The following is a 12,749-nucleotide window of genomic DNA, read 5'->3' as shown; positions in this document are numbered from 1 at the left end:
TCTTGATGATGATACAGGCAAGCTATGAGAAATAGTAGGATGATGTGTCTCAACATAAGTGGATGTTGTTGGAATTAGAGGTCTAAAATGTATCCTGATGTCTAGCTGATAGCACAGGAAATAGACTGGATTGGTGGGGCAGAAATGCATTGATCATTGGAATAATCTCTCTGCTTATATTTTTATTAAAACGTCTCAGTGGTAAGGTCTTTAAAAGCTTCAGTTGGCGTGGTGATGTACCAATCCAGAAATGGTTGGGACGATATGATTAATACTCTGAATAGTACTACATTACCAGGTCAAGCAGGGATCAGAAGGGAGATGGTTGAATGTTTAATCTATGTGGCATTGTTGGTTGTGCTTAGTTTGAAACACGAGGGTGCTTTACTACAAGCTTTATATTTCACAAAGAAAATACAGATGCAATGTTGCTATTGAATGTGAACTCTGAACCTCTAGAATGCAGATTTTCTCTTTTTACATACAAAATTTGGACCATAAGAGTTGATATACGCCTGCAAGTAGCTCAGGCTAGCTGATCTGTTCCTCGAGCTTTGATTTCTATCATATCGACAGCCGGACTGGAGGAGGTCAGGTGGGAGAGTGCAAGACAGCAGAACATTCAGAAAATAGCAAACGGCAAAAAAATCATCTTACTCGCATTGGAAAAACCAGGTTTTCGGAGACATGGTGAACTTGTTGTGAGAATAGTTGAAAGAGATCTTCTGTAGAGGGGCCAATGGCAAACCGCCATTCACAATACAATCGTCGTATTTCAAAACTTTGAACACCTTCGGGTCCACCAGAACCTGAGGAAACCCTCCACAGTTGATGTGAATATTGATCGCTGGGCACGTAGCGCAGTTGTTCATGACTTGCACATCATATTTTGGAGGCTGTCCGAAACCCACTTGGATCTGCCGAACAGAAGGTTGATTGGCTCCACATCTTGCACTCCTCCCTGCCAAAGTCGTCAAAAGTTTGGAGTTAGTAAGGTATGAAGACGTGACTTCTTGAGCGTCATGAAGTTTGGATCCAGAGAGAAGGATGAAAGCAGGGGAGACAGGTAGTGGGAGCTTTCTTTCCTACCATGGTGAAGGAGGTAAGAAGCTGCAACAATCCAGAAGAGGATCTTGAGAGCTGCCATTGCACTGGCGCAAAGTAGAATCAAGTTTCCATGTGGTGATTGATATACAAATAAAGGCTTCTGCTCTGTGAGTCGGGCAGGAGCCCGCATTATTACTGACAGAAAGAAGAAAAGGAGCAGGGCCTGCAAGCATACGAGAGAGAGCGAGAGAGAGCGAGAGAGAGAGAGAGTCACATGTCAGAGAAAAAGTGGATGGGCTCAAAGAGGGGGAGGGTACCTGTTTCCTACCAAACGGCCGGACTCACATGGGAATTGGGAGAAACTCTGCAGCGCAGATGACTACGTGACAGGCTCCAATGCATAAGCAAACAAGACTTTGCTTCCCTACACGCACACACACAGAGACTAGCCTTCTCTCGAGTGCCTCAACCACAAGCATCTGTAGAACTAGTAAGAGGAGCGAAAGAGAGCTTTCTCCAATTATATTGAACGTCGATGAGCAAGTAAAAAGTTCCCGAGACCCGGTTCTTCTTTGCTAAATTCACCAACTCAGCACATAAAGAAAGCTTTGTTTCTAAGTAGGCTCCTCGCACGATCTACTGCAGATAAAAATCCTCGTGATATACAAACTAAAACCAACGTGTATTAAAAATGAAGCAACTTTAAACTAGAACTACATAAGTGAATTTAAATAATTGAGAAACTATCAACCAGATTTTAGAAGTTAAGAGCTAAACAGATGGATCGACTTTCTTTTGATTTTTTGGCTGATTTTAGGGGGCAGATTGTCTGTTTGGGTGAAATCTACCTTCACTCACCCCTGACCCGTACAAATCTAGCTAGAATCCGGGGATTTCCAAAATTCGGACCTTTCACTAGTCTTTTGATGTCTTCTTGAGTAAGGATGGAGTGGTCGGTTCAGGCCTGCTTTTTCAAAATCTAATGTCTTTCCTTAACACACCTAAGGAACTTCTCTGTATCATGCAACACCCTACCCAACGGAGAACCTTTCCCCGCTTTTTCTCTTTTCCGTACTCCACCTCTGTCTGTTCCCTACTCAACCGCAAATGTAAAACAGGGTGGGTGTCTTAGACATTTCGTCCCTGTCAAAATCTGAGATGCCATGGCAGTACTGGGTGAGGCATCTCGGGTGGAAAATTGTGTAATACTCTTCTTATACAAGGAGTGAGACCTTTTACCCCTTAAAATATGAGATGTCTCCTTTGATACACATGACTTTTCAAAGAAACGGGCATCCAAGCTTTATATAGTACAGAACTGTAGGAAGGAAACCTCCATTATCTATTCCCCCTTCCGCACACACTTGCAGAGAGCCAAAGGAGGAGGGGGGCCCAGTTAGTCTTTTACTTTTACAGAGAAGAGGCTCCTCTTCTTTATACCAGCACAGCCAAGAGTTCTTTTACAAGGAGCTAGAATGAGAGCATACGGAAGAGGCATGCCCTCCTTCATTCATTCCATTTGTGATACGAATCCATCCAGTCAACGCAGGATGGAGAAGCATGTCCCCACCTGGGACTATTTTAAAAAATAAAAAAGGATTATTCGAGAACTTCTCCTTGTATCTACATGAAGGAAGGGAAGGAGCCCTATTTCCATCCAGCATTTATTACCTTTGTCAAGAGGGAAGCGTCCCTTGCTCTGGCTTTCACAATGCCAAAGTATTTGCATGACCTCGGGGGCGACAATGGACCTTCCCTTCCTGCCCAAGGAAGGGAGAAGGACAGGGCTACGCCCCCCTCTCCTACTGCAATATAAGGGGAGATTCTCTGCTCAGTCCTGTTCTTGCAGTAAATACTGTAATGGAGAGGGGTGGCAACCCCTCTTCCTCTTACTGTTCATACAGATCGGGGGAGAGGGGGAGAGGAGGAGTGCATCCTCCTTTTTGTTCCCTTTTTTGTGCCTACAGAGAGCAGATTTTCTGAGTCCCTCATGGGAGAATTCCTGAGCATCATTTTAACCCGGCTGGTCGAGCTGTGTTAGCCTCGTCAACCAGGTTTGACATACAGTTGTTGACTGATCATAACACCAGTATCCGTGATTAATGCTTAAATTTCCTTAAAATGTAAACCTCCCTTGGATTTCTTTTTTCTACCTCTTGAGACTAGAACAGCGCCCAATCAAAGAGAAGAAGAAGCACCTGAAAACTGAAAAAACCAAAATAAAAAATAAAAAATGAAGCTGTTGTTGCAGGCTACAGAGATTTATTATAATGGAATCCTTTGCCACCTCCCTTATATTTTATTAATCCTTGGTATAATGTCACTGCAGACACCCTCCATGCATAGTAAACAATCTTATCTTATGAATAAAAAGGGGAATGAATGCAGACAACTACAACCAGCTACCTAGAAAGCTAGGAAACAGACACAGGAGCCCGCTACACAGCAGCTTCAGCCTACAATGCTAAAGATTCACCCCTCCGTTTTTTTCTTTTCTTTTCTGCTCCTGTCTTTTGCCATGCTGCTAACAGTATGTTGTGCGGGTAGAATCCTTGAGATTGATGGGGCCCATGTGTCTTGATTCAACAGTTCTTAATCATTAGTGTTAATCGAATGATGGTGCTGATCATAACCAAGCTGACCGCAGCAATTTTTGTTAGAATAAGAAGGTAAGATGAACTTTTTATTTGGTTCAATCAATATTCAAAGCACCAACCTTGTGGAGGCCATGATGTCAAGGCCAGCTATAACTTCTCTCGGGATAAGCTTTCCTATTCTCTTCCAAGAGAAACATTTGTTCTCTCTCCCTCTCTTCTTCACGAATACTCTTGCTCTCGAATTCTGGGCTAGTTATCTTCAATGATGCGCTGGTCAATGAACGCAACTATCACGGCTTAAGGGTCTAATGGGCTTCTGGAATTGCATATATCAGGGTCTCGCAATTGAGTTTGAGAACTAGCTTAATCCTACTGAAGAAGCTGTATGCTAATATTTTATAAATACAAAATGCACAAAAACTTCTGAAGCAAATCGAGAGAATTAACGATGAATGCTGTTGGTATTGCAGTAACCATCCGGATGCTTTAGTTTCTGCCAACAATTAACGATTGGTTCAGGAATTTCCCGGTTGATGTTTCTGTAATCAATTAACGATGAAAACTTTTCTTCCCAAAGAACACAAAAGCCTAATAACACAAGAGCAACCTATTGTCGCAACACTCGTAGTTGAACATCCACGATCACACTTACTGCAGATGTTGTTTAGGACAAGATCAACCAAGCCCTTGCCGGCAACACATCTCCATCGTTTGCCTTCTCTGTTGATGTAGATAAGACTTCAAGGGTCATTGATTCTTGTGCGTCCAATTACATGTCATTTGATTATTCAATTTTTCATACAACTACTTCCCGTAAATATTTTTCACCAACTTCAACTGAGCCTCCTGTCACATTGTTACCTGAAGCTTCCCTGACTGATGGTTCTCTCTTTCACAATTCACCTATATCAATTGATTATTTAACAGCTTCCTCTACGTTGCCTGAGCCTCGTTATCCCACACGGTACATCAAAAGCTTGCTCATCTACAAGATATCATCGTTATCTGTCTGGTCTCACCTCTCTTCACGAGCCTCGATCCTATAGAGGTATATTTTGATCCTATTTGGCAGCAAATAATAGTAGATAGGTTAGAAGCTCTACACAAGGCTCACACATGAGATCTTGTTGATCTTCCCCTATCAAATCTGTTATTGGTTGTAAGTGAGTTTACAAAATTAAGACAAAGTCGGATGACTCTATTGATAGAAATAAAACACTAGTTGTAGCTAAAGGCTACAATCAAGAGTATGGGATTAATTATGCAAAGATATTTGTACCATTTGCTCTATTGACATTGCTTCTATCATTGTTAGGGTGTTTTCCAAATAGATACTAAAAAAATATTCTTTGATGGTGATATTGATGAAGAGGTTTAATTATTTAAAATTTTGCCATCAAGTTTGTGTTAAATACTTAGCCAATACTACCAAAAAAAGGGGTCTGTTAAATGTGGAAAACCAAACACTTAACCCAAGACCACAACAATACTCCCAACATTACGAGCTGACGTCCACGGTGGCCCACTCTAGTGACACCGACCGCTTTGTTGCTCTAACCGTGTCAGGCTACCGGCCTTGTTAGGTTGCGGAAAGCCAAACACTTAACACATGTCCACAATAATACTCCCACCATGACGAGCCGACGTCTATGGCGGCCCACTCTAGCCACACCGGTCCGCTTTGTCGCTCTAACCGTGTCAGGCTTCTAGGTCGCCCCATTTGGGATTCAAACTCAGAACGTGATGCCTGCTCTGATACCAAATGTTAAGTACCTAGCCAATACTACCCAAAAGATCGGTTTGTTAGGTAGCGAAAAGCAAAACATTTAACCTAGGACCACTACAATACTCATGCCGTTACGAGCCAACGTCCACGGCGGCCCACTCTAGCGACACCGGCCCGCTTTGTCGCTCTAACTGTATCAGGCTTATAGGTCACCCCCTCGAGGTCACCCCCTCCGGGATTCGAACTCAGAACGTGGTGCCTGTTCTGATACCAAATGTTAAGTACCTAGCCAATACTATCCAAAAGATTGGTCGGTTAGGTAGCAGATGTTAACTATTGATTTGTTTCAGTTCGAAAGCAATGGTTGTTCTAACTTCCTTTTAGTTTTGGAAGCAATGAGCCAACATTTTTCATGGAGAACGTGGTGCCATTTCGAAAGTTTATGAACCCACGTCCCTCCCATCGGCAGTTACAAAAATCGATAAGCTTGGCTTATAAATAAAGGTTTGATCCCTAATCTCATTCACTCATTCAAACCTTCAGCTTACACCATCACTGAAAGTGATCAAAGAGCAGAAAAGCCAAACAGAACCAAAAAACTCTTGTGAATATTTTACAGAATTTGATTGTATGGAGGGAGGTAAGTTTTTGGGCTTCCGTTTAACTTTTATTCAAAGAATTTCATACTGTTGTTTAGAAATTCATGATGAGTTTATAGTTGGTATCAGAGTAAACCTCTGATCCTGTGTGTCGGTTCCATATGTTTTAGAGTTACAATAGCTCTATTTTTGCTCTTTGTTTAAAAATTTATGTGCTCTCTGCATGCGGGAGCGTGGGCTCTCGCATCGGTGACGAACAACGTCGGAGAATGACTCCGGCGTCTGCGACCATTCAGAACGGTTTGTCGGCGCTGACATCGTACAAAACAATGCCGCTGACTACTCGTTGTAAGTTCTCTGTGAGCTCACCACGGCGACAGTCGGCGGCTCTCTAGCGTCGTCATAAAACGTCTAAGTCGGCGTCGATGACCTTTTCGATAGGTTTGTCGACGTTGACGACGTTTAGGAACGCCGACGGAACGCCAACGAACAGATTTTCTGCATGCGGCTAGAGGTTGAAGACGACCTCCAGCACAGAAAACTAAAAATTAAACTTATACGACTCGTTTGTAAATATGACTTGAGTCGACTCGCCGTTCTAGCTCGGCAACTGAGTAGCAAGCCGGGGCGACCCGGTGTAAATAAATAAATAAATTAAGGGTTCATTTTGACTCGGATAACCGTTCCAACTCGCTGAAGCGAATAGCCCGAGCGTGGACTCAGTCGACTCGGTTCTCAAAACTTAAATTTCTTTTTGCGCCAACAAGATTCAAACCCGTGCGCTGAAAAACAATGCGGCACCAGTGACCATTCTGCCACTGGCCATCGTGTGTCTTATTTGTTGAATATATAGGTATGTATTTTCAGTACTATTTTTTATGCATTTTGACATATAATTAAATTCATGAAATTAAAGTTATGCATAATATTATAGTTTTTAATTATGCATATATTATGAGAATATTTGTGCATAATGATCACTTGACCCAGGACCACCACAGTTTGTCACTTATGTCGTGCTTGATATAGCTTGAAACAAGACCTTTGTGCATGATATGCTAAATTCAACTCTCTTATAATAGGTTTTAGCTATTGTCAGTGTACACGTGATTCTACTCTTTTCACTTAGAAGACAAAAAAAACACTTATTTTGTTGTTGTTTTATGTGGATGATATTGTTATTACTAGTGATCATCCAATCAATATATAAGAGTTATATGCTGCTTCATGTTTTGAGACGAAGGATCCATCACCATTAACATATTTTTATGGGTGGGATACTTTCTATCTCAAGTGAACTATGCCTCTGATTTGATATCAAAAGCAGGTCTAACCGATAAAATTCTTTTTTGATACTCCTCTAGAGCTTAATGTTAAACTCTGCTCTACACATGGCGAACCCCTTTCTGATTGTACTTTATACAGCCAGCTAGTTGGTAGTCTTGATAATTACACTAGTAGTATGATAGTTAAAGCACTACCTAGATTGCTCATAATGTTGTCTTTCACGAGCACACAAATACATTGAAATGGACTATCATTTTGTCCCATCTCATTTCTTCTTGGTTCGCTCTCTTCATCTATTGCTTCTGAGCTGATTTGTTTACCAAGTCTCACAGTTCAACTCGTTTTCTAAATTTGATTTCCAAATTCCATATGATTCCTATTTCTCCATCTCCGAGTTTTGGGTTAGTTGTGTTTCTGTGATTCTGGTTTCGAGCTTGAGAGATTCGAGAAAAAAAAGACCAAGTCAATATCATATACACCGGACGCACAAGGGACTATTTCCATCCTCCGATGGAAGGAGTTTGTATCTTACGAATTCCCTCGATTGGTTACTCAGAGACTTGAGTTGGCGATTTGTCATCGTAGGATTGCTTAAGGCGCTTTGGCACTTTTTAGAACTTTTCTGCTCTAATTCCGGCCTCCCAATTGATGCGGTCACGAAGGATTTTTGTATTCCTATTCTCCTTTATGTGAGAGCTTTTGCACGGACCCAAGCAAGCATGTGACTGAGGGAGAGAGCTTTCTGAGTTCCTGATTGGTTTTGGAATCACGACGACCGATGGTTTTGAAAAGGAAAGAAGGTGAAAAGAAACAGAAACATGGGTTTGTTAAAGTTTTTCGGGTTCTGTCCACTAATCATCAGCTAAGGAAGGTAGCTAAGCATGCAGCCATGTGCTCACTCATTAAATAAGCCAGACAATGGACAAGCCCAAGTGAGCTTAGTAACTCGGAATCTTTCCACTCAATAAAGTTACTTCGTTCGATCTTACAAGTTTTACGGTGTGAACATGAGAAACCATTTTTCAAATTCTCTCTGAGTTTATTAGTAGAAAAACATGTTTTTCCCTCTTTTGGTCTTGGTTGTTTAATTAAACTCATAATCTCAGCCCGCTTCCGAAAGAGTCCCTCGTCGATCCCGAAAGCCACTTTGCTCAAAACAATTGAAAAGAACCCATATACATGTTGGCTTTATCACTCCTTTAATGTTATTAAATTAGATACAGCAGAGACTCCTCATGCTTAACATGAATCCAGCATTCATTTTTGTACCCATTAAAACTCAAGTTGTTGATAAACAACTTCTTTAACTGAGGTTGTCTTGATGAAAACTCTAATTTAACTTACGTCTGGAGGAGGCGATAGTTGTTAACAAGTCATCAATCAAACTCTATTTCAGATCATCGAAAGGACAGTGACAGTTGAAAAGGCGTATTATCCTGTCCAGCGAAGTTTCAGTGTAATCATGCTAGGAAGGTTATAAACAATTAAAATCCAACAGGCTACAAATATAGTTAATCATCCTCGAAAGCTCGAGCAGAGAAGTGAAAGTCCAAATGAGTTTCATTGTTTAATCCATTTAAGAATGTAAAAGTGACAAAAGGATCGAAAGGCATGTGGGTCTGGGGGGAAACCACATGGATCAGTAAGGATCTGTAAATGAATAAGAGTTTCTGAAAAGTGCTTTTGGATTGACAAATCGAATTTAGTAGTGAACATGCATATTATCAGCTGCTGAACTAGAGGCTAAAGCAAAACGGTTCTGACGGCATGTCTTGTCTTGTTCGGATTACTCTTTGGGGACATGGAGAATGGGAAGCACGAAGATGAGGGCCTCAAGGAGACTTTTCTGCGGGGGCTCTGACAAGGATGATAATTACAGTTTACTTAAGAGTGATTGAAAACTCTATGTTAGTCAAGAGAATGTTTAATATATATTGGCATGCTTATTAGTCTTTGCTCCGGAATCAATCTTTCCTTCTTGCTTCTCACTGATCCATCTCTTCTTTCCGAGTCTTTTGCTTCCTCTCCAAGCGACTCCAGCTATTGTTTGTGTCATCTTTGAGCTGAGAGTGCATAAGATTCAGTACATTGGACAAGTATAATAATCATGGAGAACCATTGAAGGTCCTTATTAGCTCGAAAACCAGATCACTTGATGGAAGAGAAGTTAGCAAAGATGGCGCGAGAGTTGCCGTTGCAGTCTTCTTATCTTCAAATGACAGTAGGCTTTCAAGGGCTCGTTGGTGAGGTGAGAAGCTCTTCAGGCGATGCCATTGATTCTTCTTGTAATGGAGGGGTGATGCATGAAAACAGCCGCCCACCTCAGTCTTGCAATTTCAGTACTGACGGCTTCTTGAATCCTTCACAAGCTTCCGGACATCTCGCCTCGTCGTCCTCTTCAAATCTTATCCAGTTAAGCCGAATCCAAGCTTCTTCTTCCTCTCCTTCCTCCTGCCCCCCTTGTTCGTCTTCTTCCTGGGCTTCTTCTCAGCCCACGTCGAAGTTGAGTTTCCTTTTGCAGGAACAAGGGGCCCAAATGGCTGAGATGCTTCACAGAGCATCTCCGGACCTCTCACAGATCGACTTTCAGTTATATCAGAGACAGAAACAAATCGGCGCCGGCAGGATTCAGAGGAATGACAAGCTCGGTAACTCGTGTCCCATGAGTGTCCAAAGTGATTGGCTCAGTGTAACAAAAACTTCACAAACCAAATATGCGGTGGGAAGAAAGGTGAATGGCTGCCACCAAAAGACTTCTTCTTCTTCTTCTTCTTCTTCTTCTTCGCAGTCTAAACTGTTCAGAGGAGTGAGGCAAAGACACTGGGGAAAGTGGGTGGCAGAGATCAGATTACCCAGAAACAGAACGAGAGTCTGGTTGGGAACCTTCGATACAGCTGAAGAGGCAGCCTTTGCCTACGACACCGCCGCATACATGCTTCGTGGGGATTTCGCACACTTGAATTTTCCAGACCTGAAGCATCAGTTGAAGGCAAATTCTTTGCACTCCAAGACCAACGCATTACATTCTGCAACTGCTGCGCTTTTAGATGCCAAGCTTCAAGCTTTTGGCGGAGGGACTTCCACAGCACAGACAAACACACAGAAACAAGTCGAGACCAAGAAACCCAACGGCGCAGAGTCTCGGTCAGAAATGGTAGAAGGCCAGTCGCCGGCTCCTGGGATCGAAACTGGTTCTTCTCTAAGCAGTAGGAAGCCGCAGGAAGTGTTGGATTCCGATGGGGTTCTTTTGAGTAGAATGCCTTCACTGGATATGGACATGATTTGGGATGCTCTTCCAGTATCTGATTCATGACTCGTCTATGAGTTTGCCTTTCTCGGTCTTAATTTCCCAGGAGAAAGTACATACGTGGTGCATCGGACTCGTATCAAACTCACATTTTAGATGATTTTTATGAGGGTATGATTCAAAGGGTTCATTGGTTTCATTTTCATTGACAACTCGCCAAAGCAATTCTTTGATCTTATTAGGGTTTGACAGAATTTTTCAGTGATTTTTTTTCCTGCCTTGGGGGATTTTTCATGGGATGTTCAGAATTGTTCAGAATTTTTTCACAGTGATTCAGTGATTGATCCTTAGTTAAAGTTGTAAGAATGTTGAATAAACTTTAAAATATTTCTCTTTTCCTTTCTAGATTTAAATTAGGTAACACCTGTATAGAGGAGGCCAACACATTTCAGATTTTAAGTCAACTAAAACAACTAAATACCAACAAATCTTGAGACGCCCACCACTGCGAGGAAAACCCAAAAATCTCAATAGCATGAATCTAAGGACAGACACTTTCAGCTCTCGTATGTAATTAGGAGTGGTTCGAACCGAGCCGGCTCGTGAGCGGCTCGGTTCAGTATCTCTCGAGCTCGAGATCCGGAATTGGCTTGTTTAAATTAACAAGCCGAGCTCGACGACTCGCGAGCTGGCTCGTTCACGACCTAAGTGTGGAGTGGGGGAACGGGAGTGAGAGCTAGGTGGTGGGGGGGTCCACTGTCTTGCCCCTCGCATCCGTTGTTGTCACAACAAACGTCGACAATTGCTCGCCAGCCGCCTCTGTCGCCGGCTGTTTGATTTCTTCCTACCCTCACCTTCGCATCTGTTTCTGTCGCAGCCATCATCCCGGACGACACTGGCACCGTAACCCCTTCCTCCGTGTCGTCTAGGCGAAATAACTTTTTCCTTACACTCTCCTTCCTCATGACTCTTAAAGAAATTAAAAATATATTTTAATAGAAATAAGTTTCTAGGGACTATTAGTGTCTCATTTTTTTGTAATTTTTTTTAATTGAAATTTTTTATTAAAAAATCATATAATTTTCTAAGTAAGATTTTTCCTGCCTAGATGAGCTAGAAAATCGTATAAATTTTTTTTGTAAGTATTTGATAGTTGATGTTGTAAAACTTTTAGCATGAGATAATTTTTATTGCAATTTTGTGTTTGACATTTTATTTGATTAAAAATTTATTGATAAGTATAGTAATATATTAGATTGATTATTAATTTTTATTTATTTTCTTAGAAGAGACAATAAGAGGTCCATTTAACTTTCCTAAGAAAATTTTAAAATATTTCTTGTAATTTTCTTATAAGTCACTAATAGTAATAGGATTTTATTTTTAGTTTTTCCTAGAATATAAGTTTCAACCAGGGGCACTAAAAAGATTATAGTAAATTTATGGCCAGATTCAAAAATTACAAAACAAACTAGACAACATTTGGAATAAAAAAGATTAATATTGGTGCGTTTTAATCCATTATTAAAATTCAATCATGAACCTCCCATATCATTTTTTTTAAAATGTATGCATAATTTTATATATAATTTATTTGATATATATTTATATAGAGTATTAAATGTAGGTTAAGCTCGAACTCGGGTAGAGCTCGAGCTCAAACTCAATTAAAATTATCAGGCTCTAGTTCGATTACAATTTTAGGTTCGAGGCTAGGGTCGGCTTGAGCTCGAATTCAAAATATTTAAATCAAGCTCGACTTGAACAAAGTTCGGACTTAGCTGGATTCGATGTCACCCTTATCCCCAATTTTAAGTAGAGGTCATTCCCAATTTTATGTAAAATGTATGCATAATTTTATATATAATTTATTTGATATGTATTTTTTAAAAAAATTTAAATATATATTGAAGTTCGAACTCAGTTAAAATTATTAGGCTCGAACTCGATAACAATTTTAAGCTAGGCTCGGCTCGAGTTCGAGTTCGAAATATTTAAATCAAGTTCGGCTCAAACATAGGCAGGTTCGGACTCAACTCAGCCCCTAATAACAACAAAACTCATAGCTCTAAACCTGTCTTAAATGTTCCCCGTTTCTTGGCATGTGATACCGGGCTGCCGTGAAGCTGGGAAAATATAGCCAGCCCAAGAATCTAACTTGCATGAGCTGTAAAACGGAACGATTTTCCCCGTGAACAAAATACTGTACCATATAAAATGATTTAGACAACCATGAAAGAATTCAA

At 41.0% G+C, this 12,749-nt stretch overlaps 2 protein-coding genes across 2 annotated transcripts; one reads left to right on the top strand and one right to left on the bottom strand.

The window, feature by feature from the left end:
* Positions 1-653: 653 nt before the first annotated feature.
* On the bottom strand, positions 654-1,237 carry LOC137949968 (uncharacterized protein At1g05835). Its single transcript, XM_068796264.1, has 2 exons — positions 1,090-1,237; positions 654-961 (listed from the first exon to the last, which is right to left on the bottom strand). Exons 1-2 carry the CDS (start codon positions 1,235-1,237, stop codon positions 654-656), a joined length of 456 nt encoding a protein of 151 aa, XP_068652365.1.
* An 8,195-nt stretch (positions 1,238-9,432) lies between these two features.
* Positions 9,433-10,569, top strand: LOC137949963 (ethylene-responsive transcription factor ERF062-like). Its single transcript, XM_068796251.1, has one exon. It carries the CDS (start codon positions 9,433-9,435, stop codon positions 10,567-10,569), a length of 1,137 nt encoding a protein of 378 aa, XP_068652352.1.
* Positions 10,570-12,749: the final 2,180 nt, after the last annotated feature.

Source organism: Aristolochia californica, unplaced genomic scaffold (genome assembly GCF_029961685.1).
Source record: "Aristolochia californica isolate CCGP_79_NKW_82.1479 unplaced genomic scaffold, dmAriCali1.0.hap1 SCAF_1, whole genome shotgun sequence".
In the NCBI taxonomy this organism is placed as follows: domain Eukaryota; kingdom Viridiplantae; phylum Streptophyta; class Magnoliopsida; order Piperales; family Aristolochiaceae; genus Aristolochia; species Aristolochia californica.
This window is presented reverse-complemented; position numbering and strand designations above follow the sequence as displayed.